Source organism: Bos taurus, chromosome 17 (assembly GCF_002263795.3).
Source record: "Bos taurus isolate L1 Dominette 01449 registration number 42190680 breed Hereford chromosome 17, ARS-UCD2.0, whole genome shotgun sequence".
NCBI classification, from domain to species: Eukaryota; Metazoa; Chordata; class Mammalia; order Artiodactyla; family Bovidae; genus Bos; species Bos taurus.
In genome coordinates, this window is record NC_037344.1 from 61,292,441 (window position 1) to 61,317,622 (window position 25,182).

Below are 25,182 nucleotides of genomic sequence, written 5' to 3' on the forward strand. Positions count from 1 at the left end.
CTTGTCTGGGTGCTGTGGGCGGCCACATTGCCCCGTGAGACACAATTCCCTCCTTAATTCTTTTCACCTGCTTCTTTCCCACCAGGGGCAACCTCGTGGGTGTGACAAGCCAGCACCAGTCTTTCACCCAGGTCCTGACCCTGCTGGCACAGTGCGCGTAGGATACGTCACTTCAGTCGTGTCTGACTCTGCAACCCCGTGGACTGCATGTGGCCTGCCAGGCTCTTCTGTCCGTGGAATTCTCCAGGCAAGAATACTGGAGTGCGTTGCCATTTCCTCCTCCAGGGCATCTTCCCGACTCAGGAGTCAAACCTGTACCTTTTGTGTCTCCTGCATTAGCAGATGTGTTCTTTACCACTAGTACCACCTGGGAAGCCCCAGCATATACAGTACCTCTGTGCAAATTAGGAAAAGGGGCCCAAAAAGGTGAGTGGAAGGAGAGCTAGTTTTGGGGCCTTTGACTCCTTGTCAGCATGCCCTTGGGCCGTGTACAACCTGACTAACCGTACTTGGCAGCTCTAACTAAAGGATATATGTATTGGATTGGCCAAAAAGTTCATTCTGCTTTTTCTTACTGTCAAATGGAAAACTCCAAATGAATTCTTTGGCTAACTCAATATGTATGCATGAATGCCTACCCATGCCACACCTATGGATATATTCTGCTGGTTGACTGCAATGAGCTCCATGTCCCTCCTGAACTCTGGGGAGCCATCAAGTATCTGTGCATCAGCGAGAAGAGAAGAGACTGGAGCTTCTACAGTCTCAGGTACAGTCCAGACCATCCCACCTGAAGCCCAGGGATGCTCACTCCAAAGACAGTAGGCATTGAACGCTGCTGAGGGTGCATGTCCTGGAAGCCCTGCCCATGTGTCATTCTGGCTGAGGGAGCAACGAGCAGTGAGGTAGCCGTGCTCCTTCCAGAAGCCCACCCGGCCCCGCGTCACCTCCAATGCTGTTCCCCCAGGCCAGCAGCGTGAGCCCCAGGACAGTATTGCTCAGCCGGAATACCACGCCCAGGGACCGCAGGATGTTCACCACCTCTGTGGCAGCCGCGTTGATCCACAGGGCGCTGGTCAGGAAGCCCAGGAAAGCAAAGAGCTGGGGGAGGAAACGGGACACAGCCTCAGCGCCTCAGCTATAAAATGGGACGATCACAGTACCTGCCTTGTGAGGGAGTCATGAGCGTGAGTTAGTTGACGCAAAGCAGTTAGAGCCTGGCATACAGTAAGCACTCAATAAAATGCTAGCTCAGCATTACCATTTTGTCAAAAAGGGGCACATTACAGCTCTCATCAGGCTTCTAGTCAATGGACCAAATGCCACCCCGTCACCACAAAAAGGAACTCCATACTGCGCTCCCCAGCCCACCCAACCTTCCTCCCAGCCCCTGGAAACCACTCTGCTTTCTGTCTCTCTGGATGGTTTATTCTAGACACATCATAAAAACGGCTTCATACAGTATGTGGGCCTTTGTGACTGGCCTGTCTCACTCAGCATCATGGGTTCAAGGTGCATCCACCTTGGAGCATGTATGAGTACTTCAAAGACTAGTAAGAAACACTGGCTAACGTTTCTCTGGCTTCCCTGGTGGCTCAGTGGTAAAGAATCTGCCTGCCAACCCAGGAGACACAGATTCAATCCCTGGGATGAGAAGATACCCTGGAGGAGGAAACAGCAACCCACTCCAGTATTCTTGCCTGGAGAAACCCATGGACAGGAGGAGCCTGGTGGGCTACTCCTGTCCATGGGTTGCTAAGAGTTGGACATGACTGAGTGACTAAAAAACAGCAACACTTCTCTAAATAATCAATTTGCTGAAAATTCAAATTCCTTTGGGTTCAAATTCAGAGTTTCTAAAAATAAAGACTAGAATTTTTAAAAGCAATAATTGGTTTAAACTTTAGGAAAAAATTCTCTGGACAAACTGCCTAAAAAATTATTTAGCATCCTGCAGAATGGAGAGCATGGTGGTAGGGGAAACACCCCCAAAGACAAAACAATTCCACCATTGGGATGTGATCATTACAAACTCAGGTGCTTTCCAGTTACAGTGGTGGAAAAGTCTGGTAGATCTTCCAAAAAGTGAACAAACAGTTTACATTTGACCTACTAGTTTCACTCCTAGGATGACACCTAAGAGAAATGAATCATTTCTACACAAAAAATCCTAAACCAATTCTAAACCATGGCAGCATTATTCATAATAGCTAAGAAGTGGGGGAAACTCCCTCCCAGGATTCATTCATGGATGAATGGATAAACAACATATGCTATGCCTGCACAATGGAATAGTCGTCCGCCATGAAAAGGAATGAAGTCCTGACACAGGCTACAACATGGACACGCTTGAAAACATTTTGTTAAGTGAAGGAGGGCAGGCCACAAAAAGTACGTATTGTGTGATTCCATGTATGTGAAATATACAGAACAGAAAAATCTGGAGGGACTGAAAGCAGCTGTGCTGGCCAGAGGGTGATGGGGGAGGACGGAGAGTGACTGTCAACGGGTTCAGGGCTTCTTTTTGTGGTGGTGAATCCCAAACTGTGATGGTTGTACAACTCCATGAATATAATGGAGTTGCCATTTCCTTCTCCGGGAGATCTTCCCGATCCAGAGAGTGAACCCAGGTCTCCTGCATTGCAGGCAGACTCTCTACCATCTGAGCCATCGGGGAAGTCCTATAAATATAATAAATACAGTTATTGTACACCTCAGGTGGGTGACTTGTATGTGTGTATGAATTGCAATTCAATAAAATGAAGTTGTTACCAAAAAAAAAAAAAGAGGAACTTGAACAGGCACAAAATCTCTTAAAAGTGGCCTTAAAGACCTGTTATCATGGAAAGTGATTAGTGGCCTAACAGTCCCAGGATATCTGCCTGGGAGACCTCAGCATCCCCCTCCCAGTTTGGAGAGCCGAGGTTTCTTACCCAGTGAAACCTGGGGGGCTCGCTGTTGGACGTGGCAAAAAAGGTCACTGCAGCCAAGGCCGTGCCCGCAATCACCACCGCGGCCCAGACGGGAAAGAGGCCACCTATCTCATAGACGCCATCTGCAGAGGGACGAGAAAGGGAGCTGGTCCTCTCCACGGCTTCAACTTGGCAGCTCCTCCTGGAAGCCCCTTGGCATGATGGAGAGGGTGTGGAGGGGATAAAACCCACAGATAAAACTCAAACAACTGTTTGGATATAAGGTAGAGACCACCTGTGTGCCCAGCCCTGTCCTAGGAACTTCAGAGAGACAGAGAAATTGAAGACATAGCCCCCTGCCCTTGAGCTACTCACACTGGGAAGACAGACATGAAAAACAGACTCTCCAGCCTGGAGCTAAGATAGGAATGGCTAAGACCACTCACTCCTTCTATCCTTTCTCATGCCCAAGGCAGACATCACTGATCAACCATGCTGCTTCGGTCCACCCGAGCTTAAAGGGAGCACCCTCCAGCCAGGCATTACCAATGGATAGGCATGGCTCCATGAGATGACCTGTACAGTCGAACTCAACCTTACTAATTCTGGCTCTCTTGAGAAGTCTACTCTATGAACCAATCCACTACAAAGTTACAAAGGTTTTAGAGGTTTCATGTTAAAACACCTAAGGGAGGAAACCCTGCAGGCAGGCAGAACATTCTAGAAATTCCCATATACCATCCTTACATCACCAGTCTTAAAGGCAATGGATGATTCAATTGCCCAGACACATGTAACAAGACTTTTTCTTCTTTCTTTAGTCCAGCTCATGGGCTCATAAACATCAGTGCACTAAGGATAACATAAGGGGCTGAATATATAAAATCGTGCACATAATACACGGCAGGAGATTTTTGGGGGGCAATTTTGACGGATGTGACTTTCACTTGCAGAGCTGGCTTTGGAACTTGACACCTGGGTGAGAGGTCCTTTCTCTGTATTTCTCAGTCCTGTGCCGGAGGAATTTCAGGAGGAGACAGGGGCACGGGTTGGTGGCTGAGGATGTGAGCTGAGTTGTAAACAGAGGATGGCACAAGGGTTCCACAGGCAGAGGGAAGCGATGGAAGGGAAGGAGTTGAGCAGATTTGTGTCACCAAAAGCAGATAAAGGGCCGGGGAAGGTGGCTGGCTCAGGATCTCGGAGATCTCGAATGACGGCTGGGGGACGTGGCCTTTTTCCAAGAGGCACTGGGGAGCCCTGGAGGTCTTAGAGTGGGGGAGTGATCACAACATGTGACAAGTGGCACTTTAGAAAGATGGCTGTGGGGACTTCCCTGGTGATCCAGTGGTGAGACTGCTTCCACTGCTGGGGGCATGGGTTTGATCCCTGATTGGAGAACTAAGATCCTGCATGCTGGGTGGTGTGGAAAAAAAGAAGAAAGAGGTCTCTGAGGGTGGCCTTGAGAAGGAAGATGGAAGTTGGCAGTGAGATTAGGAGGTGTGACTGGCAGACATGTCACCTCCTTGGGCAGGTGACCCCCTGCTGGGCTGACCCCTGGATGGAGAGAACCCCCAGACCTTGGGCAGGGTGCCAAGTCTGGGGGTTCTCTCTATGCAGGGATCAACCTGGAAGGGGTCACAAACGCGTTAGCCCGAACCAGTCTTTCCCCAGCACGGACCTGCTACCACTAGACGGTGTTGGGGCAGGTGGACAAGGCACTAAATATCATAGAATCACATCTCCGTAAATGGATTCCATCTTCAGCACTCTCACAGTAACAGATTTAACTATCTTAAGTGTACTGGAAACAAGGCTGGTTTCCCATTGATGCCGGTGAAACCGATTCCTTTCCAGTACACTGAAGTTAAAAAGAAAAAAAAAAGAACTGATTAAAGAAAAATATCAAATACAACAGTTTAGAATGGGAGAAAAATCAAGATGTTCTTGAATGTTGAATGCTTGGGAACCCTTCTCTTAAAAAGCCACAAGAATGATGAACCAAGTCCCCGGGGGACTGGAGAGGCAGGGCTGTCATGAACCAGCCCGCTGGCACCACTAGGGGGAGCCCTTCCCATCTCTGGGTTCACACTGACTCCTTTCTCAGCGACCACGTCTTCCCATAAATTGGAAGAGAAACAGAATTTGGCAGCCTTTTCATCCTGACGCTCATTAGCAAAAAAAAAAAAAAAAAAAGCCACACTCAGCCCTGTATTTGCTACCAAAACCATACCGCCACCTCCAGGAGATGCCCCTGGGTTGAGGGGCAGGAGCCCAGATGAGAGAGAGAGGACTGGGCAGCATGAGATACTCAAGTCAGACAACAGGAAGAACCTGAGCAGAAGGAGTGAGAAGATACCTGACAAGACTGGGCAGTGCTCTAGCCAAAACAGGTCAGAAAAGGAAAGCCTGGGGCAGACGGGGGAAGGCTCAAGGCCAGCGGGGACCACCCAGGTCACTCAGTAGGCAGTGGAGGGGTTTGTGAGGAGCTAGTCAGTGGGCACCAGCACTGGGGGCGGTGGGGACCTGCCTCTTCTCAGCTTCTGCCAGTTTTGCTGTTAGGAATGTGGCTCAGATTATCTTGAGAAATCCAGCTCTGGATTTTGACATCAACTCTGTAAATTTGGTAACGCAAGCAAATGTGCCAGAGGGCTGGATTTGGTCCAAGGGCCACCAGCGTGTCGCTCCTCTCTGGAGCCAGTGTGACCGGTGGACCACCGGAGGCTCGTGGCACAAGCACATATTAAGCGTCTACTGTATGTCCAGGACTGCCCCGCTGGTCCAGGGTCCCCTGGGGTGGCTGAGAAGAAAACTTCGGGAATGTGGGGAGGAGGGGGGTTGGGCCCGCCCGGGGGCAGGGATACTCACAGGCCCCCGACTGCAGGGTCAGGGTCAGGAACAGGGGGCTGATGACCAGGTGCAGGCAGTTGAGGGGCCGCTTCCAGTTCCTGTCCTCCTTGTCGGGGTCCATGACGGGGACGGTGAGGAGCAGCAGGAACTCCACGGGCAGCTGTCAAGTGCAGGAAGGCAGGAGGGTGAAGGCAGGGAGGCCTGGGCTTGGCCTCCGCCCTGAGCTCAGTCATTCAAGAACCAGGCTGGACTTCCCTGGTGGCTAAGAATCCGCCTGCCAATGCAGGGGACACGGGTTCGATCCTGGGTCTGAGAAGATCCCACAGGCCACGGGGCAACTAAACCCGTGCGCCCTGAAGTCCACGCTCCGCAACAAGAGAAGCCACTGCATGAGCAGCCCGCGCATGAGCAGCCCGCACACCGTGACTAGGGAGTAGCCCCCGCTCAGGAAACTAGAGAAAGGCGCCCACAGCAATGAAGACCCGGTGCAACAATGAATCAATCAATTAACAAAAGAACAAGGTGCTACCACTGAAGCGCCCACCTGGAGCAGGCCCCCAGGCGCTTCCGACTGCTGCTGAACACACCGCCAACAACCCAGTGCTGGCCACTGCCAACACTCTGAAGAGGAACTCTTAGTTTTCCTACCTTTTGGATAAAGAAACTGAGGCTCAGAGAGGCTAAGAAACTTCTCCAAAGCCACACAGGCTGTGAAACCGGGCTACAGGGCCAGCTCTGACGGACTCGACACCTTGTGTTTTTAGCCAGCAACTAAACTAACAACAACACATATGGAGTGCTTACCACATGCTAAGCACCAGAGTCAGTCCTTCACATAGGGTGTTCATCAAATTGTCACAACCACTGCGATAGGCTGGATTTGGTTCCCAACTCTTCAATCCCCCTCCACCCGTAACAGAACTGATCACCCCCACACTTTTGTCAAATGACTAGAGTCTGCCGAATATATGTCCCTGTCCCACTGATGTCGAACTTGGCCATGCCGCTTGCTTTGGCCAATGGGTGGTTGGTGAATGTGATGTGAACGAGGCATAAATTGTGCCTGGGGAGTCTGCCTTGGTCTCTTCTGCCAAGAAAACAGCATACTCCCACTGGCTCCAGAAGGAGATATGGGGCAGACCTGAAGCACCAACCAGAGTCATCTCAGATGACTGGATGAGAATAAATATTGTCATCATATGTCAGTGAGATGTTGGGGGCTGTTTTTTACACAGCACTGCTGCAGCACTAACTTACTGACACAAGGATTCCAGAAGAAAGGCGCTATCATTACCCCATTTCACAGTGGAGGAAGCTGAAGCTCAGAGCAATGAAGGGACTTGCCTGAGATCATGATATAGCCAGAGCTGTCCTGGGGTATAAGTATTAGTTGTTCATTATCTGCCCCCTGGGTCTGAGGAGGCCTGAAAGGTATCCATGGTGGAGGGCTAGGAGGTGAGGCCTCTGGCTTTTTGGGTCTGGGTGGTGGAAAGCACTGCAGTCCTGCCTCATGGAAACCAGCCTGCTCACATCCAGACCTCAGGAGACAGGTAGCCCAGGGAAGCAGTGAGGGGTCAGAAAAGTGCTATTTTAATCTCATTTAGACTCACTGTGACCCACACTCTCGCCTGCCCCAGTTCCTGGCTCTCAGCAGGTCAGGAGTCCCCAACCTCCTCTCTGTCCTTGGGAAGATGCTCCCCTTCCTTCTTTGCGGGGAGAAGTCTGAGCCATGCTCCATGACTCACATTCCCCATGGAGCCCCAGTCTCATGTATTTCCCCATCAAGTCCTCAGCAGAGTCCCCCTCTCCGCCCCTGACTTCACTGCTCTGGAGAAGGCAGAGGGGCCACTGTCCTGTGCTGTCACCAAGTCAGGAGCCTGGCCCCAGGGTCCCCCCCTGACCTTGAACACCTTGAGGACCCTCCAGTACATGGGCTTGGTCCGCCACTTCCTGTAATCCAGGGGGTTGAGGGCCTGCACCAGGATCTGGGCCGTGGTCTCCGGGTACAGGAGCAGCGGCCGGTACTCCTCACCTGGGGGTGCAAGCGGGGAGAGGCAGGTGTGTGTGGCTGGCTCAGCCTCTGGGAAACCCTCTCCCTTCCCTCCCACCAGTGCCCTCAACCCCTGAGAAGAAGGAAAAAGCCCAGAGTCTGGTGGGGGGCGGGGAAGGCAAACCCAGCTCAGCCTGCAGTGAAAGGTGTTCATTGCCTCCTTCCTGAGAGGGGGGTGGGGTGGGGTGGGGGGGTTGCTGGATGGTTCCATTGCCCACCTCTCCAGCCCAGTCCAGCTGGCACCCCCACTCCAGCTGGACACAGAGCCCCTGGACTCACCATAGTCATAGCTATTGGTGTTAGAAGACATCCGTTCCTCTTCGGAATCTGACAGTATCTCTGTAGGAGAGACAGGAGTTTCCCACAAGCCAGGTGGGGCGCCCAGCCCCTCCCACCATTATTCTAGGGTAGGGCCCCTCTGGGACCGCTCAGTATTCAGGGTGCAAGTGTCCAGGCCCTCTCTGTATCGTGGACTTCTCAGCAATCACCCTGTATGCTCAGGAATTCTTACAGACTCAGGAAGTCTAACTCACAAAACATTTTCAAATATAGTGATGCAGCAGTAAGGTCAAATTTAATATGGCCATCTGAAGACAAAACTTAAACATTTACTGACTCCCACGTTGCACCTTTCAGAACTTGGAACCCGACATATTTTTCTTCTCCAGTCTGAAACTTTTCTCAGGAGTCCTCGGGATTAGAGGACCGAGCCCTTAAGAGAAAGGGTTCCCAAAAGGAAAATGGCTATTCTCAAGTGAAGAGCGCTAGCCCTGATTCTGCCTCTGTGTGACTCTCCAGGCCTCATTTTCCCCTTCTGTTCCAGCCCAGTGGGCTGCTGCTGCTGCCAAGTCACTTCAGTCGTGTCTGACTCTCTGCGACCCCATGGACTGCAGCCTATCAGGCTTCTCCGTCCCTGGGATTCTCCAGGCAAGAACACTGGAGTGGGTTGCCATTTCCTTCTCCAATGCATGAAAGTGGAAAGTGAAAGTGAAGTCGCTCAGTTGTGTCCAACTCTTAGCGATTCCACGGACTGCAGTCCACCAGGCTCCTCCATCCATGGGATTTTCCAGGCAACAGTACTGGAGTGGGGTGCCATTGCCTTCTCCCGCCCAGTGGGCTAGGATGGGTTTAAAAGAGAGCACAGGGTACTATGTGCTAAACTCTGAAGGCCCAGTGGATAAACAGAAGAGAGAAAAATCATGGTAGACTTCCTGTAGGAGGAGTCACCAACACGTGTGCCACGACCTCAGGAGATGATACAGTCCGGCCCTCTGGAAGCTCACAGTCCAATGGACAGAAACATAAGCAAATTAATAACAGAATGGAGAGATAAAGGCCGTACTGGGGTGAGTCTGAAAGCTTGTGCAAGCCCAGAAGAGACACCTGGGGGTCTCTGCAGAGCTCCCTCAAGGCTGAGTCCTTAAGTCTTTTCAGAAGGACACACCATGGAAAAGGGACAGCACACACAAAGCCTGGACATAGCCAGAGGGAGCGTGACCTGTTCAGGGAGGTGGGGGTGGCCCTGCACAGCTGGGGAGTGGAGTCTGGGGTGTGAATGAGTTTGGAGAAGAAAGCTGAGGCCCAGCACAAACGGCAACAGATCACGGGCAAGGTTCTCAGGCTCACATGCCGAAGAGGGCCAAGCACGTCGTGGGACCACGCGAAAGAGGCTTGAGGGAAGAATTCTGGTTTCCCAACATAATCAGATCTGTACATGTCAGGGCTGACGACAGAGAGCACTGGGGACTGGGGTAAATGGGGGAACCATGCCTTTTCCTAAGGCAGAAGCCCCATTCAGCTCGAGACATGTATCTATATATGTGTGTGGGTTGTGTGTGTGTGTGTGTGTGTGTGTGTGCACGCGCTCATTTGTGTCCAATTCTTTGCAACCCCATGGACTGTAGCCCACCAGGCTCGTTCGTCTGTTCATGGGATTTCCCAGGCAAGAATGCTGCAGTGGGTAGCCATTTCCTTCTCCAGGGGATCTTCCTGACCCAGGGATCAAACCCACATCTCTAGGGTGTCCTGCATTGGCAGGTGGATTCTTCACCACTGCGCCACCTGGGAAGCCTGTGGGTTGTATGTGTGTATGTATTTGTGAATGTGTATTTGTATGTGTTGTGTATGTGTTATGTATGTTCATACTGTTTATGCATTTGTGAATGTGTGTGTTGCATAGTTCTGGATGTGTGTGTGTGTATTTGTGCATGTGGAAGCACCTGGCAGGGGGCGCATTCTGGGATGCAGGAGGTGACAGCTCTTAGAAGATCTGCCCCAGCAACAGGCAGGAGCATGAAGAACTAATGAACTTGGACAAGGAGGTGATGACGAGGCTTTAGCAGCACAAGCGAAGGCACGGAGCGGGGACCTTGGTAGAACAAGTAGAAACAGTAGGAAGAGGAGATGGGCACTGGCACAGGCCTCAGGAAGCAGAGGCAGCAGTTTCTGGGCACAGAGGGCTCCAAACCCAGGGGGCCTCCACTCAGACCTTACCTGGGGTGGCTGGCATGGAGCAGACCAAGGATCTCCTCCGCTGCCTTTGGTAGATCCAGGTGCAGAGAACCACGGTGACCACGTAGAACGCATAGAAGCCCAGGTAACCTGCGGACAAGGGCACGCAGTCACCAAGTGGTGTCCTGGCCGCAGGGCCCAGAGAACAAGGGCGCCCAGTTCTGTCGCTGGCACCTGGTGGCAGTGGCTGTGCTAGCCCAGCCTAGCCCAGCCTAGCCTAGCCCAGCCCAGCCCAGCCCAGCCCAGCCCAGCCCAGCCCAGCCCAGCCCAGCCCAGCCCAGGCCGCAAAGGGCCATTTCCTGGAGCGCCACCCCCTCCTCTCCCCGGCCCATATTTTCTCCCTACCAACGCCACCCCTGCCTTCCCCCCACCCAACCCATCCATCCATCAACAGTGGGTGTAACGCCTGGCACTAACAGTGGCCTCCGGAACACAGTTCAGGTGCGAAGGGCTAGTGTGCTGCTCTGTGCCCTGGGAGGCTGAGCCCCTGCGGACTGTATCCCCCAGTCTCTGGCTGCCCTGGGCCTGCGCATGGAGCCCCAAGAATGAATCAGAAGGCAGCAGGGGAGGGTCTGGGGCACCCTCTTCCTGCTGTGGGGCCCTGTCTCTGGCAGGACCCGTGACCTTCCGCAACTCTCGCTCAGGCTGGGTGACCCCGGGTCTGGGCCTGGAGCCCTCAGCAGGCTCCAGCCACCCCATTCTCTGCCTACTTCAGGAGCTCCCACTGCTGCTGACCCCTAGCGTCTCTGCACCACAGTCACCCTCCCTGGTTTTTCTCAATCCTCTGTAAGTCGCCCCTCCATCATGTCATTGGAACCATCTGGATGGAGTGACCCTGTGGGTCACAGTCAGCATTTCAGCTGTACCGCTCATGAAAACTGGAAATTGTGAAAACCCAGAACGTCACCCCGACTTCCCCCTGCCCTCTTCGGTGATCGGAACCACAAGTTCCCTTTCATGCCCAGGCCACCAGGGTCCCAAGCAGTGCTTCCATCACTCGGAACCAAAGGGGACTCTGTGCCCTGCAGACCACCCGCTCCCATCTCCACTCCCCCCCCCAACGCCCCCGCCTCCCTGGCCCTGTGCCTCCCAGCCGTCAGCCCTGGGGGGATCCCGCCCTGGTCCCGCAGGGGCTCACCCAGGGCCCACGCCAGCGTGACCCTGCCGCAGTAGAGCGCGGTGAAGATCAGCAGCACGGCCGCCATGTAGAAGATGATGTCTCTGAGGAAGGGCCTGGAGGCCGCCGTGAAGGGACGCAGGATGGCGATCCCACCGGCCACCACGGTGGTGACCAGCACGCCCGCGCCTGCGGGAGAGGAGGCCAGGCTCGGTCCGCCCCGCGCCCACCTCCCGCTGCCCTCCCAGCCCCCTCACCCGCAGCCGGGGCTGCTCGCTCGTACCAAACAGGGCCCCAAAGGCCAGGCCAGCTGTGCGCGGGTCTGAGAAGGCCACCAGGGCGCTGAAGATATCCGGGGCCCCGTTCCCAAACGCCAGGAAGGTGACGCCATGGGGGGACGTGTCAAGGGGCCTCAGTGCAGGCGCTCCAGGCTGCCCAGGCCACGAGGCGTCCCCCGTCTCCCAGCCCCTCACACCCTCCGGCCCTCCCTCCAGGGTACCAGAACTGGACCAAAAGGATACTGCCACGTTGTGGGAAAGCTTGAGTGTGGTGGAAATGGCCGACAGGTTAGGGCAGAAGCTACAGAGGAGAGGCCAGGGGTGAGTATTTCCACGGCGAGTGGCTCCTGCCCCCAGTCCTTCCCCCCCAAGCCCAGGGTGGGTCCTCCCCAAGTCAACCTCCCCACCGCGGGACCCCCTCTCCCGTCTACAAGCTGGACATCAGGCCAGGGCCGAACTCACAACTTCGCCGCGGTGACTCCCAGAATCAGAAACAGATAAAGCAGCCAGAAAGCCTGGGTGAGGGTAGAGGGGGAGGCCAGAGAGGGGGAAAGAGCATTAAGTCCTGCTGGGGCCACGGGCCCCTCTCACCGGCCCCCCACCCAGCGCGGGGCCTCACGTAGAGGGTGATGGCCAGAGGGAGGAGGCGGGCTGGGAAGTGGCAGAAGATGCCCTCGAGGTAGTCCAGGTAGCCCCCGTCACTGCGGCAGTCGGGGTTGGTGCGGACGAAGGCGCAGCGGTCAGAGGCGTTCAGGCCACACACTTCTCGACACTGTGGAAAGGGAGGCGGGGGCGGATGTCAGAACCCACCACCCCGTGATCCACTGGGCCAGCCCCACCTAAGCAGCGAAGACAACCTCCTTCAGCCTGGTCCCTAAACTTCCCGGGCTCCAGCTGCACGCTTTCATTTTTAAAAATAAACCTGTACTTGAACACAAGTCAGTCATGAATTTGTTGTTTAGTCACTAAGTTGCGTCCGACTTTGCAACCCCAAGGACTGTAGCTCGCCAGGCTCTTCTGTCCATGAGATTTTCCAGGCAAGATTACTGGAGTGGGTTGCCATTTCCTCCTCCAAGGGATCTTCCCAACCCAGGGATCGAACCCGTGTCTCCTGCATTGGCAGGCAGATCCTTTACCACTGAGCCACCTGGGAAGCAAGTCATGAATACACACATTTAAAACAAAACAGGAAATTTCCTGGTGGTCTAGTGGTTCGGACTCAGAGCTTTCACTGCCAGGGCTTGGGTTCAATCTCTGGCTGGGGAACTAAGATCCAGCAAGTCATGCAGCATGGCAAAAAAAGAAAAAGAAACAATATGTAACGAGTTCTAAATTCTCCTTTCTCATCCCTGCCCTCCATAACCCCACTTCTCTCCTGCCATGATCAGCTTGAAGCAGACCCTTACAGACATTTCTCAGTTTAATGACATTTGTAGATATATCTTAGTACAGAGTTTGTTTTGTTTTATAGAAATGGGTCTGTCCTAAAGTTCTTATTTCTGCAACTTGAGTTTTACCACTTCACAGACATGCCATTTATTAACATCTTGACAGACACAATGAAGAAAGTAAAAACATTCTGAGTGATTTCTATATGCCAGGCACAGTGCTGAGCTTAAAAGGTTACCTCAGTTAATCTACACAATGATCTTACAAGGAAGATAAGATTATCCTGCCCATTATACAGATAAGGAGTCTTAAAAGACAGTATTTCACACCCAGTGGTAGAGAAAGCACTGGAATCCAGGCAATTTGAGGTTCTCCTAAATTTTCTGTCCTTGACCATTACTGCCCCATTCTGGCTCACTGTAGCCTCAGGAGTTCATGCCATGGATGACTTGCAATACAGGGAACATTTCCCTAATGACAAGCAGTTGAGAGTGTCTACCTTTCCATTAGCGCCAACCGTCAACTTCCTTGCACATGACTCTCTGGGCACATGTGAGAATGTTTGGTCAGAGAGATTTCCAGAAGTGAAAGTGCTGAGTCAGACAGTCTCACAGTCTGAGTTCCTCCAGAAGCGCCCTAGAGACAAGGATTTCTAAGCAAGCAGCACAGTGGGGAGGTGTGGAGAGCACCAGCACCAAGACAGGGAAGTGAGCCAGGGACAGGAGAAGCAACCAGTGAAGGCTGGGCTGAGACGGTGCCCGCCACGGGCTGGTAGCCCCAGGGGCAAGGGAGCCAGGGTATTTATACACCAACTCCTATCAGTCATCAGGTGAGCAGAGCCAGGGAGGGAGGTGCTAGGTCCCCAGCGCTTCTGGCCTGCCATGCTTGCAGGTGGTTCTGGAAGAAGATACTGGTGACCTGAAGTCAACAGAAGCCCACCAAAACAGCAGGGTCAGAAACCGCCTGATGGTCCAGTGGTTGGGACTCTGCGCTTTCACTGCCGAGAGCCTGGAAAACTAACATCCCATACTATACAGCACAGCCGGAAAAAAAAGGGTCCAAAGGATATGGGCAGAGCCCTAACAGTATCTATTGCAGAGGGAGAAATAGCTTAAACCTCTGAGGGATTCTGCTACAATACCCTCCCCACAGCTCTACCTGGGGCTTCCCAGGTGGCACTAACGGTAAAGAACCTGCCTGACAATGCAGGAGACACGAGAGACGCAGGTTCAATTCCCGGGTCAGGTCTGTGTAGTCGAAGTTATGGTTTTTCCAGTAGTCACATACGGATATGAGAGTTGGACCATAAAGAAGGCTGAGCGCCGAAGAATTGATGCTTTTGAATTGTGGTGGTGGAGAAGACTTGAGAGTCCCTTGGACGGCAAAGAGATCAAGCCAGTCAATTCTAAAGGAAATCAACCCTGAATATTCATTAGAAAGATTCATGCTGACAAGTGTTAGAGAGGCTGGGGAGAAATGGAACACCTGTGCAACTCCTCTTGGGGATGTAAAAATGGTACAGATGTTGTGAAAAAGAGCATGGCAGGTCCCCCCTCCCCAAATTAAAAATACAATAACCAGTTCTAGGTATGTAATGTACAAAGTGATGACTATAGTTAACACTGCTGGATGGTATATATTAAAGATGTTAAGGCAGTAGATCCCAAGAGTTCTCATCACAAGGAAAAAACTTTTGTATCTGTAGATGATGATGGATGTTCTCTAAACTTATTGTCGTCATCATTTCATAATATAAGTAAGTCAAAGCATTATGCTGTACATCTTAAACTTACATGGTACTGTAGGTCAATTGTATCTTAACAAAAACTGGAAAAAAAAATAGAATTACCATACAATCCAGCAAATCTACTTCTGGGTATACATGAATAAGAATTGAAAGTCAGGTCTCAAAGAGACATTTGCACACCCATATTCATAGTAGCCTGATTCACAACAGCCGAAAGGTTTAGAAACAACCTAAGTGTCCATCAGTGGAGGAATAGGCTGAGCAAAACGTGGCCTATCCATATGATGGAATGCCATTCAGCCTTAAAAGGGGGAAGAAAATTACGACACAAGCTACTACATGGACGAACCCTGAAGACATCATGCGAAGTGAAATAGGATAGTGTTTAATGCTCAGTTTTGTCTGACTCTCTGTGACTCACGGACTGTAGTCCACCAGGCTCCTCTGTCCATGGGATTCTCCAGGCAAAAATACCGGAGTGGGTAGCCATTCCCTTCTCCATCATTATTTATACAAGGTACTTAGGGGCAGTCAGACTTACAGAAACAGAAAGCTGAATGGTGACTGCCAGCTGGGGGAAGGGAAGTGGAGAGTTATTTAGTGAGAACAGTTTCAGTTTTGCAAGATGAGAAAGTCCTGGAGGTGGATGGTGGTGATGGTTGCACAATGAGAACGTCTTGAATGCCACTGAACTGTTCACGTAACAGTTCTAACCCCTCCACAAGCCCTCTCTGAACTTCTAGCAATGCAATGCTGGAGGTGCAATTTCTGGTAACCTCTATCCCCTGCTTACTGGCTCTCTCTAGACGCCGCACTGAGCCCGCCATGCCTATTTCATGCACTGTTCCTTCTGCCTGGGGCACCTTCCTCAAAAAAAACACCACTCATTTATCCTCCAATCCTCAGATGCTTCTTCTAGGAAGTCTTCCTTGACTACCCTACCCAGAACAGGGCAGATCCTCCAGTTATAAACTCTCTTCACCCCTGGTCTTCCTTTTCAAAGCACTTCTCTTGCTATTTGTAGGATCACAGACTGACTTAACGTCCGCCTCCCCCATCAAAGTGTCGCACACAGCCGGGACTCATAATTTTTTGCCACACACTGTGAAAGTGAAGTCGCTCAGTCGTGTCTGACTCTTTGCGACCCCATGGACTCTAGCCTAGCAGGTTCCTCTGTCCATGGGATTTTCCAGGCAAGAGTACTGGAGTGGGTGCCATTGCCACACACTGTGCTGGATCCCAACTCGCCTAGTCTTCAAAACAGACCTAGGAGGTTGGTCCAATTGTTTCCACTTCACAGATGAGAAAACTGAGGTACAGAGAGGCAAAGGGACTCACCTCAGGGCACACAGCCTGTCATTGCTAGCTGGTTTCAAACTCAGCTCTGCCTGAAAGTTACTAGCTGAAGCTCCGGAGGAAACAGCCCACCAGGGGCAGAGCCCCTTCCCCACCTCCTGCCCCAGGCTCCTTCCAGTGCTGAGTCAGCCAGGGAGAAAGCAGGAGACTCTCCCAGCCCAGCTCCTCTCCATCTTCCTGACAGCAGAGTGAGTCAGCAAGGCAGGTCCCCCCAAATCTGGCCTCCAGAATCACATTCCTGCCTGCCCCCGCGCCCTGAGCTGGCCATCCCCTCCCTTGAAACTCATCAGGAGCTGAACTCAGCTCTCCCCAAGGGGCGCAGAGCTAATGTGGCGCTGCTCTGAGTCTGGGGTGGTGAATTCTCAGTCCATCTCCTTCCCCTCTCATCCTCTTCCCTGAGTCAGTAAGGATCCCCAGGGAATCCAGAGAAGGTCAAATATTTTCCCCTCTGTGGGTAAGTTTTAAGGGTCAGGATGGACAGGAGAGGGTTGCAAATGCAATGAATGCCCTGTCTAAATGTCTAAAACCACCAGGGCTGCCGGCAACGGTGGTGATGAGATGGAGGGGGCGTGCCCTGCTGGAAGGCATCCAAGTTATAAAATGAAAGACTGCAAGAAGATCAAACCAGTCAATCCGAAAGGAAATCAACCCTCAATATTCACTGCAAGGTGTGATGCTGAAGCTTCAATACTTTGGCCACCTGAGGCGAAGAGCCGGTTCACTGGAAAAAGACTCTGATGCTGGGAAATACTGAAGGCCAAAGCAGAAGGGGGCGACAGAGGATGAGATGGTTGGATGGCATCACCGACTCAATGGACATGAGTTTGAGCAAACTGCAGGAGACGGTGCAGGGCAGGGAAGCCTGGCACGCTGCAGTCATGGGATCACGGAGTCGGACACGACTTAGTGACTGAACAACAACAACAACCCCACACTACCAAAAAACAAAGCCAAAACCAAAACCACGGCAGCTAGACTAGCCCACGGGCTGTCAGTTTTCAATCCTATCCCAGTAAGACTGGTGTGGAACACAGGGTAGCTGAGAGGAAAGGCAGCCTTGAGTCTGCGCCCGTTGTGCTGCCAGCTCACTGGGTGACCCTTGCTGTGCTGTGCTTAGTCGCTCAGTCGTGTCTGACTCTTTGCGACCCATGGACTATAGCCGGCCAGGCTCCTCTGTCCATGGGGATTCTCCAGGCAAGAATGCTGGAGATCATCCCCTTCTCCAGGGGATCTTCCCAAGCCAGGGATCAAACCCCAGTCTCCCACTTTGCAGGCAGATCCTTTACCATCTGAGCACCAGGGAAATGGCCCCTTTAAGGTGTCTGGACCTTGCCTTCCTCACCTACAGGGCAGTCTTCATCAAACCCAGCCTGGCCATCAGATCTTGGTGCCACATGTTTTGTTAAGTGCTTCTGCACACACCCTTTATAACTATCAAACTGTAGACGGGGGCTTCCCAGGTGACTCAGTGGTAAAGAATCCACCTGCCAATGCAGGAAATGCAGGAGACCTGGGTCAGGAAGATCCCCTGGAGGAGGAAATGGCAACCCACTCCAGTATTCTTGCCTGGAGAATCCCATGGACGAAGAAGCCTGGTGGGCTACAGTCCAGGGCGTCACAAACAGTCGGACACAACTGAGCGACTGAGCACGCAAGTGCGCACGCAGACTGTAGACTATCAAAGTCCACGCTGCCTCCATTAAGAAGCCAAACAAGTCCACAACTCCAGTATCAAAGGGACAATTCTGATTGTTTCCATTTTTTGGTCGGGGCCCATCAAGAAAGGCTCGGGTTTTCATTACCTGACTGCTCTCTCTAAATGTTGTTACCTGCAGCCAAAGGCACATCCTTGTGCATGAGCAGGACAGGAATGTGCTGTGTGCTTCGTTGCTCACAGGGGGAGGGATGAGGGGCTGGGAGAGGACAGCGTGGAGTCACAAGCTTCTGGTTCATCCTCCCTGGCTGAGGAATGATCCCCAAAGATGTCCAGTCCTAATCCCTAGAGCCTGTGAAGTGTGACCTTACGTGGCAAAAGGGGCTTTGCAGAGGTGATTAAATTGAGGCTCTTGGGATGGGGGGATTGTCCAGAATTATCTGGAGGGCTTTAGATGTCATCACAGGATTTTTATAAGAGGGAGGTGGGAGGGTCAGAGTGACAGAGATGCGAAGGAAGCAGAGGTCCAGACAGTGAGAGAGACAGTGAGTGTGAGGGGGAGAGGGGTGGAGGGGGGAAGTGGGGGGAGGGAGAGGGAGGAAGTGGGGGTGGAGAAAGAGAAAGATGCTAGGCTGGTGACTTTGAAGATGGAGGAAGAGGCCAAAAGCCAAGGAAGTAATGCAGGAAGTTTCTAGAAGCTGGAAAAGGCAAGGGAATGGAGCTTCCCCAGAACCTCTGGAAGGAACATGGTACTGACACCTTGATTTTAAGCCAGTGAAACCCATTTTGGGCTTCTAACCCCCCAGATAACAAATGTGTGCTCATTTTAAGCCACTAAGTTACACTAATTTGTTACAGCAGCAAGTGGAAATGAAAACACTCATCTAGAGTCAGTTACCTGCAGACATTAAAATACTCTCAAAGACATCTCACGGTCTTAACCTCACTGACCAGCTCCCACGAGAGGAGCGGAAGGTGTGAGCTGGGGTGATGACATCTAAACTCCCCTCTCCCAGCTCCTGTCAGTACACGCCCTTCTATTCTCCCAACCCCACAGCTGGACCCCAACAGGGCAAGTCCTCTGAGGAGTGGAAAATCACAGGTCTCCCACCAGGACCCCAACCCAGGAGCAGAAAACACTGCCATTTTCCAGAGGCCCCTTGGCCTTGTGAAACCGCTCAGCAGGCCAGGTGGAACCCTGCTTCTGAGGACAAGGCTCTGGAGCCATGCAGCCTGGCTTCAAATCCTGCTTCCCCACTCAGAGCTGTGCGACTTTGGGCAACTCAACTTCTCTGTGCCTCGGTTCCCGCCTTTATAAAACGAGGCAGGGGTCAGCAAACTGTAAAGGGCTAAATGTTTCCCCTCTGTGGGCCAAGTGTTCTCTACTGAAGCCATTCAACTCTGGTTGATCATGTGAAAGCATCAGCCGTAATAACAAACAGGTATGACTGCATTCCAGTAAAGGTGTACTTAACAGACACTGAGGTGTGAATTGAGTTTTCATGCATCCCGAAATACTGTTCTTTCAAAAATTTTTTTCGATCATTTGAAAATATAAAAACAATTCTCAAGAACTTCTCTGATGGCCCAGTGGTTAAGAACCTGCCTGCTAACACAGGGGACATGGCTTCAATCCCTGGTCTGGGATGATTCCCCATGAGCAACTAAGCCCGTGAGCTACACTCCTGAGCTCGCGAGCTCTAGATCTGTGCTCTGCGAGAAGAGCAGCCACCGCAGTGAGAAGCCCGCGCACCAGAAGTAGAGAGCAGCCCCCCTCAGCATAATGAGAGAAAGCCTGTGTACGGCAACGAAGACCCAGCTCAGCCAAAAATTAATTATTTCATTAAAATAAGTAAAAAACATCCCCAGCTCCTGGACTGTACAAAACCCAGCAGTGGACCTGATTTGACCTGCAGGTTGAACTTTGCTAGCTCCTGAAATGAAGGGCTAAACGAGCTCACTCATGTGCTTTGAACATTGCCTGGTTCACACTCAGTGTTTAGTACAACAAGCGCTGATTACTATTTTTGCCAGAGGTGAAAATTGAGAGTAGAGATAAAGAGCTCTTTGTACCTGTTAGCTTGTTCCCCTCGGGACTGCGAGGGTCAGCTCTAAATGTCCAGTCTCTCTGTCAGATCTGTGGAGATGTTTTTTTTCAGATTTCCTTCTTCCCAAAAGGAGTGTCCTGGAATTACTGGGCCCTGGTAGTCTGATGCCAAACAAGTCCCTGGCCCTCTGAGGTCACACTTGGAAGGATGAGGGCACTGGGCACTGGCTGGCCCAGTACTATTCCACCCCCCGCCCACCAAAAAATCTTAATTTGGACCCCTTCCCAAAGCTACTACCACCATCTCCCCCAGTGGCTTTGCCAGCCTGCTCCCTGCCTCCACCCATTCCAGTTGATTCTCCCACTGCAGCCAGTGGGATCCTTGTAAAAACTGGAATCAGATCATGTCCCTCCTGGGGACTTCCCTGGCAGTCCAGCGACAACAACAACAAAAACCCCAGATCATGTCCCTCCTGTGTTCTAAATGCTAGCATGGCTCCCATCGTATGCCTGGGAACGGACCCACCTTGTACAGTGGTCCACAAAGTGAAAGTGAAGTCACTCAGTCGTGTCCAACTCTTTGTGACCCCGTGGACTGTAGCCTACCAGGCTCCTCTGTCCAGGGGATTTTCCAGGCAAGAATATTGGAGTGGGTTGCCATTTCCTTCTGCAGTGGTCCACAAAGCCCCAGGCAATCTGGCTTCCCTCTCCTGTCTCCTCCCTCATCCTTCACCCACTAGCTCACTGTTCTAGCCACTCCAGCCTCCCAAAGTTTGTGACATGACATGGCCTTCTGCTCCTGCCTCGGGGGCTTTGCACGTGCTGTTCTGCTATATCTTTGCAAAGCTTCAGGCCTCTGTCCACAGAGAGGCCCGCCCTAACAGCCCAAGGCAAAGTGGTCACCTCTCTCCATCTCACTCCATCACATCCCTACCCTGTTTTGTGATCCTCATCGCTCAGTGAAATCCTGTGCATTTACCTGAACTGTGAGCCTGTTTCTCATGTGCGTCCCCAACTAGAAACACAAGCTCCATGAGGGCAGGAACTGAGTGGTTTACTCCTCACGTGTAGCACAGTTCCTGGCACATAATAGGTGCTCAAGAAGTATTTGTTGAATGAGTGAGTACATAAAAGGACCTAGGTGAGGAGTGGGTGGCCTTTCCCAGCCTGCAGGCTCCCGGGCCAGAGGCTGGCAGGACTTTCAAAAGGGCAGCCACCTGTGTAGTCCTGGGAGACGGTAAGCCAGAGAGGGAGGATCTGGATTCAGCAGGAGGCAGCAATGAGTTCATGCCCTCACGGCCAACTTCCCCTCCCTGAACCTCAGCATCCTCATGGGCAGCACAGAAATCATCAGACTCATCTTGGGGGGTTTAGGCCAGGATTTGGTGAGTTCTGCACAGCGCTGGCTGGCTGAAGAGCTCAATAACTCAAGAGAGATTATCTGACCCAAGCCACAGATAACCCCTGTTTTCCTGCCTCCAAGAGGCAGCAGTCAATTTTATAACCTAGAGTAACCGCAAATCACTTTCCCATCTGTAAACTGGGCATAATTACCTGTTTGCCTGGTTCAAACAAAGGGCACGAAGGTACTCTGTGGCCCCATAAAGTCGGTGTGGGCGCTAAACACCCTCTCAGCTGTTCATTCAGGTGGGGAGGAGTTTGTTACTCTGTCCTCCCACCGAAGAAAATACGAAGCGAGAACCCAGCCCCCTGCCTTCAGATTTTCACTCTGGATCCACTGTGACCTCCCCTCCCCTTACAGACATTAGAACAGAATGATGCGAGTTCCCTGCAGCCTGTCTCCACCGTCTGCATCCCTCCCTGCCTCAGGAGGAAGCCACCTTGCTCTCATCACCGTTTCTCCTTTGGCGCATCCAAGTCAAAGGCACTACCATCCCCCACCCGCCAAGACACCAAGGCCAGCAATCTGGAGCCATCTGTGACTCCCTTCTTCCACCACTTTGCCCTCCATCCAAACCATCAGTATGCTTGTTGCGCTTCCGACATTTACTCCAAATCCCGCCACTTCTTTCCTCTCTGCACAACCATCACCTGGGAAGCTGCCAGAGCTTTCCCACTGGTCTCCCTGCTGCTACCCTAAATCCTCTCAGTCCATGTTCTCCAGAGAAGCCAGAGACATTCTTTGAAGAAATAAATCAGATTTATGAGAATTCCCTGCTGAAAACCTTCCATGGGCCCCCCACTGTCATAAAACAAATCCCACCTCCTAGCTTCAGCTCCTAAGGCCTTTCGTAATCTGACCACCACTACATCTCCATTCCATTCTTAACATTCTCCCCACTGACTCACCCTGTTCCAGCCATTCTGGCCTCCTCACAGTTCTAGAAATCCACTAAGCTTGTTCCTGCCTAAGGGCCTTTGCATATGCTTTTTTTTTTCCACATGGAATGTTCTTCCTTCTGGTGTCTGTTACAAGTGGTTTCCTTTCTCCACTCAGGGCTTGGCTTAAAGTCACTTCCTCCCAGAAGCCATGTGTGATCACCCAATCTGAAACAGCTGTAAATACTCCCTGTACCTCACAGCCTCTACACAGCCTCCACAATACCACTTCATCCTCTTCATCTGCAGAGCAACTGCCTGAAATCTACATGTTTACTTAGCCATCCTCCTAGGAGATTATTCACTCCATCAGGGCAGGGATTTTTGTCTATAGTATACGTTCCTTGGCATATTCCAGGGTTCACCTCAGTGCCTGGTACACAGTAGGTGTTCAGTAAATACCAAATCATCTGAATACATCCCCACCTGATACCAGTTCCCTGCGTGGATACTCACGTCTACCACGCTGGTCTGGCTCACACCTGCGGCTGGAAACTGGGAGCTAATGTGGGCCCCTGCAGATGGGGCCCTGGCCCCGGACACTGTCTCCACCATTTGCAGCACACAGAGCAAACTCAGGACCCAGGATACATTCAGCAGTCCTCCGGCCATCAGCCCCCAAGGGGCCCGGCCCTCACCCGATGCTTCCCCTTCCGTAAGTGTTTCAGTTCCAAACAGCTGGCACCTCCAGAGGCCTGCTGGGTAGGAGTGAGAAAGGGACAGTGTCACGGAAGACCAGACCATAGGACCCCACAGGAGGGGCCTGAAGACTGCCTCTCCCATCCCCCTCCAAAGGCCAGGAGCGGGGCGGGGGGAGGGAATGTGTGCAGAAGCCACATTCTGGATGGGCCTGACTCATCTAGCAGGCAGAGTACATAGCCCTTCCTCCTGAGCCCCCAGTAGTGTTTCCATGGAAACCCAGGGCAATAACTGCCTCTGATGGGGAAATCAAGGCCCAGGGGCAAATGAATTGCTCAAAGTCACACAGCCCGTTAGCAGCAGAGCTTGGCTGGACTTTAGCATCTGTCTTTTCCCTCAACACTAGGGAAAAACCAGCTTAATTTTTCTTCCAAAGAAATTAAACTGGAAAGGGGAAAAAGAAAAAAAGAAAGTCCCTGGCACACTAGTTTTCTTCTTTTGGTTCTTCCACGTGTTGCTAATGAGACTGTTTTGCCTTCAAGAAAAACAAAGCCCAGAAAACAACGTTTCTTTTTTTTTTTTTTTGTAAATCTTTGCTCAAAGTTCTGGCGGGGGAGGGGGTGCCTGTGGGAAGGAAAAGGGAGCAGAAGGGCCTGTCTCATCACTCTTTCCTCACCTGTTGACAGGCTCTTCCCTTCCGCAGTTCTCTGTAACCGCACTTGGCACTGACTTGGAGCCGACACTCCAGGTCTGCAATACAGGCTTAGCCACTGGGGCGCTATGCGGCCTTAGGGCGGTCACTCCACGTCTCTGAGCCTCTGAGTCTTCATCCGTAAAATGAAGACAAACGCGGGCGCGTCAGAGCAAACGATAAGGGTTCATTTAACAAGGGCTCACGCCCTCAGGTGTTCCCAACTTAAGGATCAACACGAGTCTCCACTCTATTGGCAGCCGATTTCGCGTGCTCGCTCACAAGGGAGCATTTATTGAGCGCGGCTGTGCGCTTCTCCGAGGCTAGACTTTCAGATGCTCGGAAGATCTGCAGACCTGATAAGGAGGAGCAGAGGCAGGAAATTGGGGTTACGATCACTTCTGCGGCTGCACTTTCTAGGTGCGAGACCCCGGGAACGTCCAAGTGCTCCGTTTCCCAATCCTGGCGGATGCTGAGCAGATGAACTCCGGATGCGTGATCCTCCCGCCGCGCCCAGGCGGGCGGGGAGGCTCCTCTTACCTCCGGCCGGGCCTCGGACCCGCAAACTCCGCACCTCGACCCCGCCGGGCTTCGCGGCCTTTCCAGCCTCCGCCCGCCAGCCCGCGCCGCCCGACCTTCTGCCCCAGACTCCTAGGACTCTCTCTCCCCTCCGCCAGCCGCATCCGGGTCTGGTCCCCGGGGTTGCCCCAGGCTCGGCCCCGGCTCTCCCCGCGCCGGCCACGCCCCTCATACAACCCCGCCCAGAGGAAACGCCCCCAAGGGCTCGCCCCTTCCCTTAAAGGCACAGGCGCCCTGCGCGGTCCCGAGGGTCTTCCCCACTCTCCTTCCTGTTCTCAGTCACCTGCAGGTCGGTTCTGCTTTCGCTGCTAAAACAGAAGCTGAGATGAAACCTCGTGCATATAAACCATAGGAGGCCGGAGAGGAACTTTTATACGGTGAAACTAGGGGGTTTTCTTCCCAAGGGAGGGGTGGTCGAGTCGGCGTCAAAATTATTCTGGTAATCAATGGTGATAAGTATCTGAGAAGGTACCAGGTTGGTAAGATTCCCTGGAGAAGGCAATGGCAACCCACTCCAGTATTCTTGCCTGGAGACTCCCATGGACAGAGGACCCTACTGGGCTAGAGTCCATGGGATCGCAGAGTCGGACACAACTGAGCAACTGACACTTTCACTTCGTGAACGCTCTGCCTTGCACACACACACACACTCTGGCTGCCCTGCTTGAAATGCCTGTTTGTGAGATCTGCTAATTGGGTTCAGCGTTTCCATCTAGTAGGCTGGTCTTTAAAAGAAGAACATGGCAGGGAATTCCCCTGTGGTCCAGCGGTTAAGACTTTGCCCTTCCACTGCAGGGGTCACCGGTTTCATTCCTGGGTGGTAAACTAAGATCCTCGCAGTGGGGCCAAAAAAGACGACGACGACGACGAATATGGCAAATAGGTCAAAACAGGTGACCGGTCTGCTCGCCCTGGAGGATCTAGTTCCTCCTCCCCAGTTTCCTAGCCTCCTTTCCTTTTGTTGCTGCTGCTAAGCTGCTAAGTCACTTCAGTCGTGTCCGACTCTGTGTGACCCCATAGACGGC

General features: G+C 52.4%; 1 protein-coding gene across 6 annotated transcripts in view; it reads right to left on the reverse strand.

Moving 5' to 3' along the window:
* Window positions 1–24,269, reverse strand: part of SLC8B1 (solute carrier family 8 member B1) — a 30,007-nt gene extending 5,738 nt beyond the window's left edge. Inside the window, exons 1-14 of one of the 6 annotated variants that reach the window (XM_059875938.1) lie at window positions 24,119–24,269; window positions 23,564–23,934; window positions 22,705–22,943; window positions 12,335–12,487; window positions 12,178–12,230; window positions 11,958–12,016; window positions 11,721–11,825; window positions 11,459–11,626; window positions 10,303–10,410; window positions 8,089–8,148; window positions 7,661–7,791; window positions 5,778–5,919; window positions 2,934–3,124; window positions 948–1,101 (exon numbers count right to left, since the gene is read on the reverse strand). In XM_059875938.1, coding sequence (XP_059731921.1) covers window positions 948–1,101; window positions 2,934–3,124; window positions 5,778–5,919; window positions 7,661–7,791; window positions 8,089–8,148; window positions 10,303–10,410; window positions 11,459–11,626; window positions 11,721–11,825; window positions 11,958–12,016; window positions 12,178–12,230; window positions 12,335–12,487; window positions 22,705–22,860 — 1,480 coding nt within the window. In that variant the 5' untranslated portion in view covers window positions 22,861–22,943; window positions 23,564–23,934; window positions 24,119–24,269. 6 annotated transcript variants of the gene reach the window in all.
* Between the last annotated feature and the right edge of the window lie 913 nt (window positions 24,270–25,182).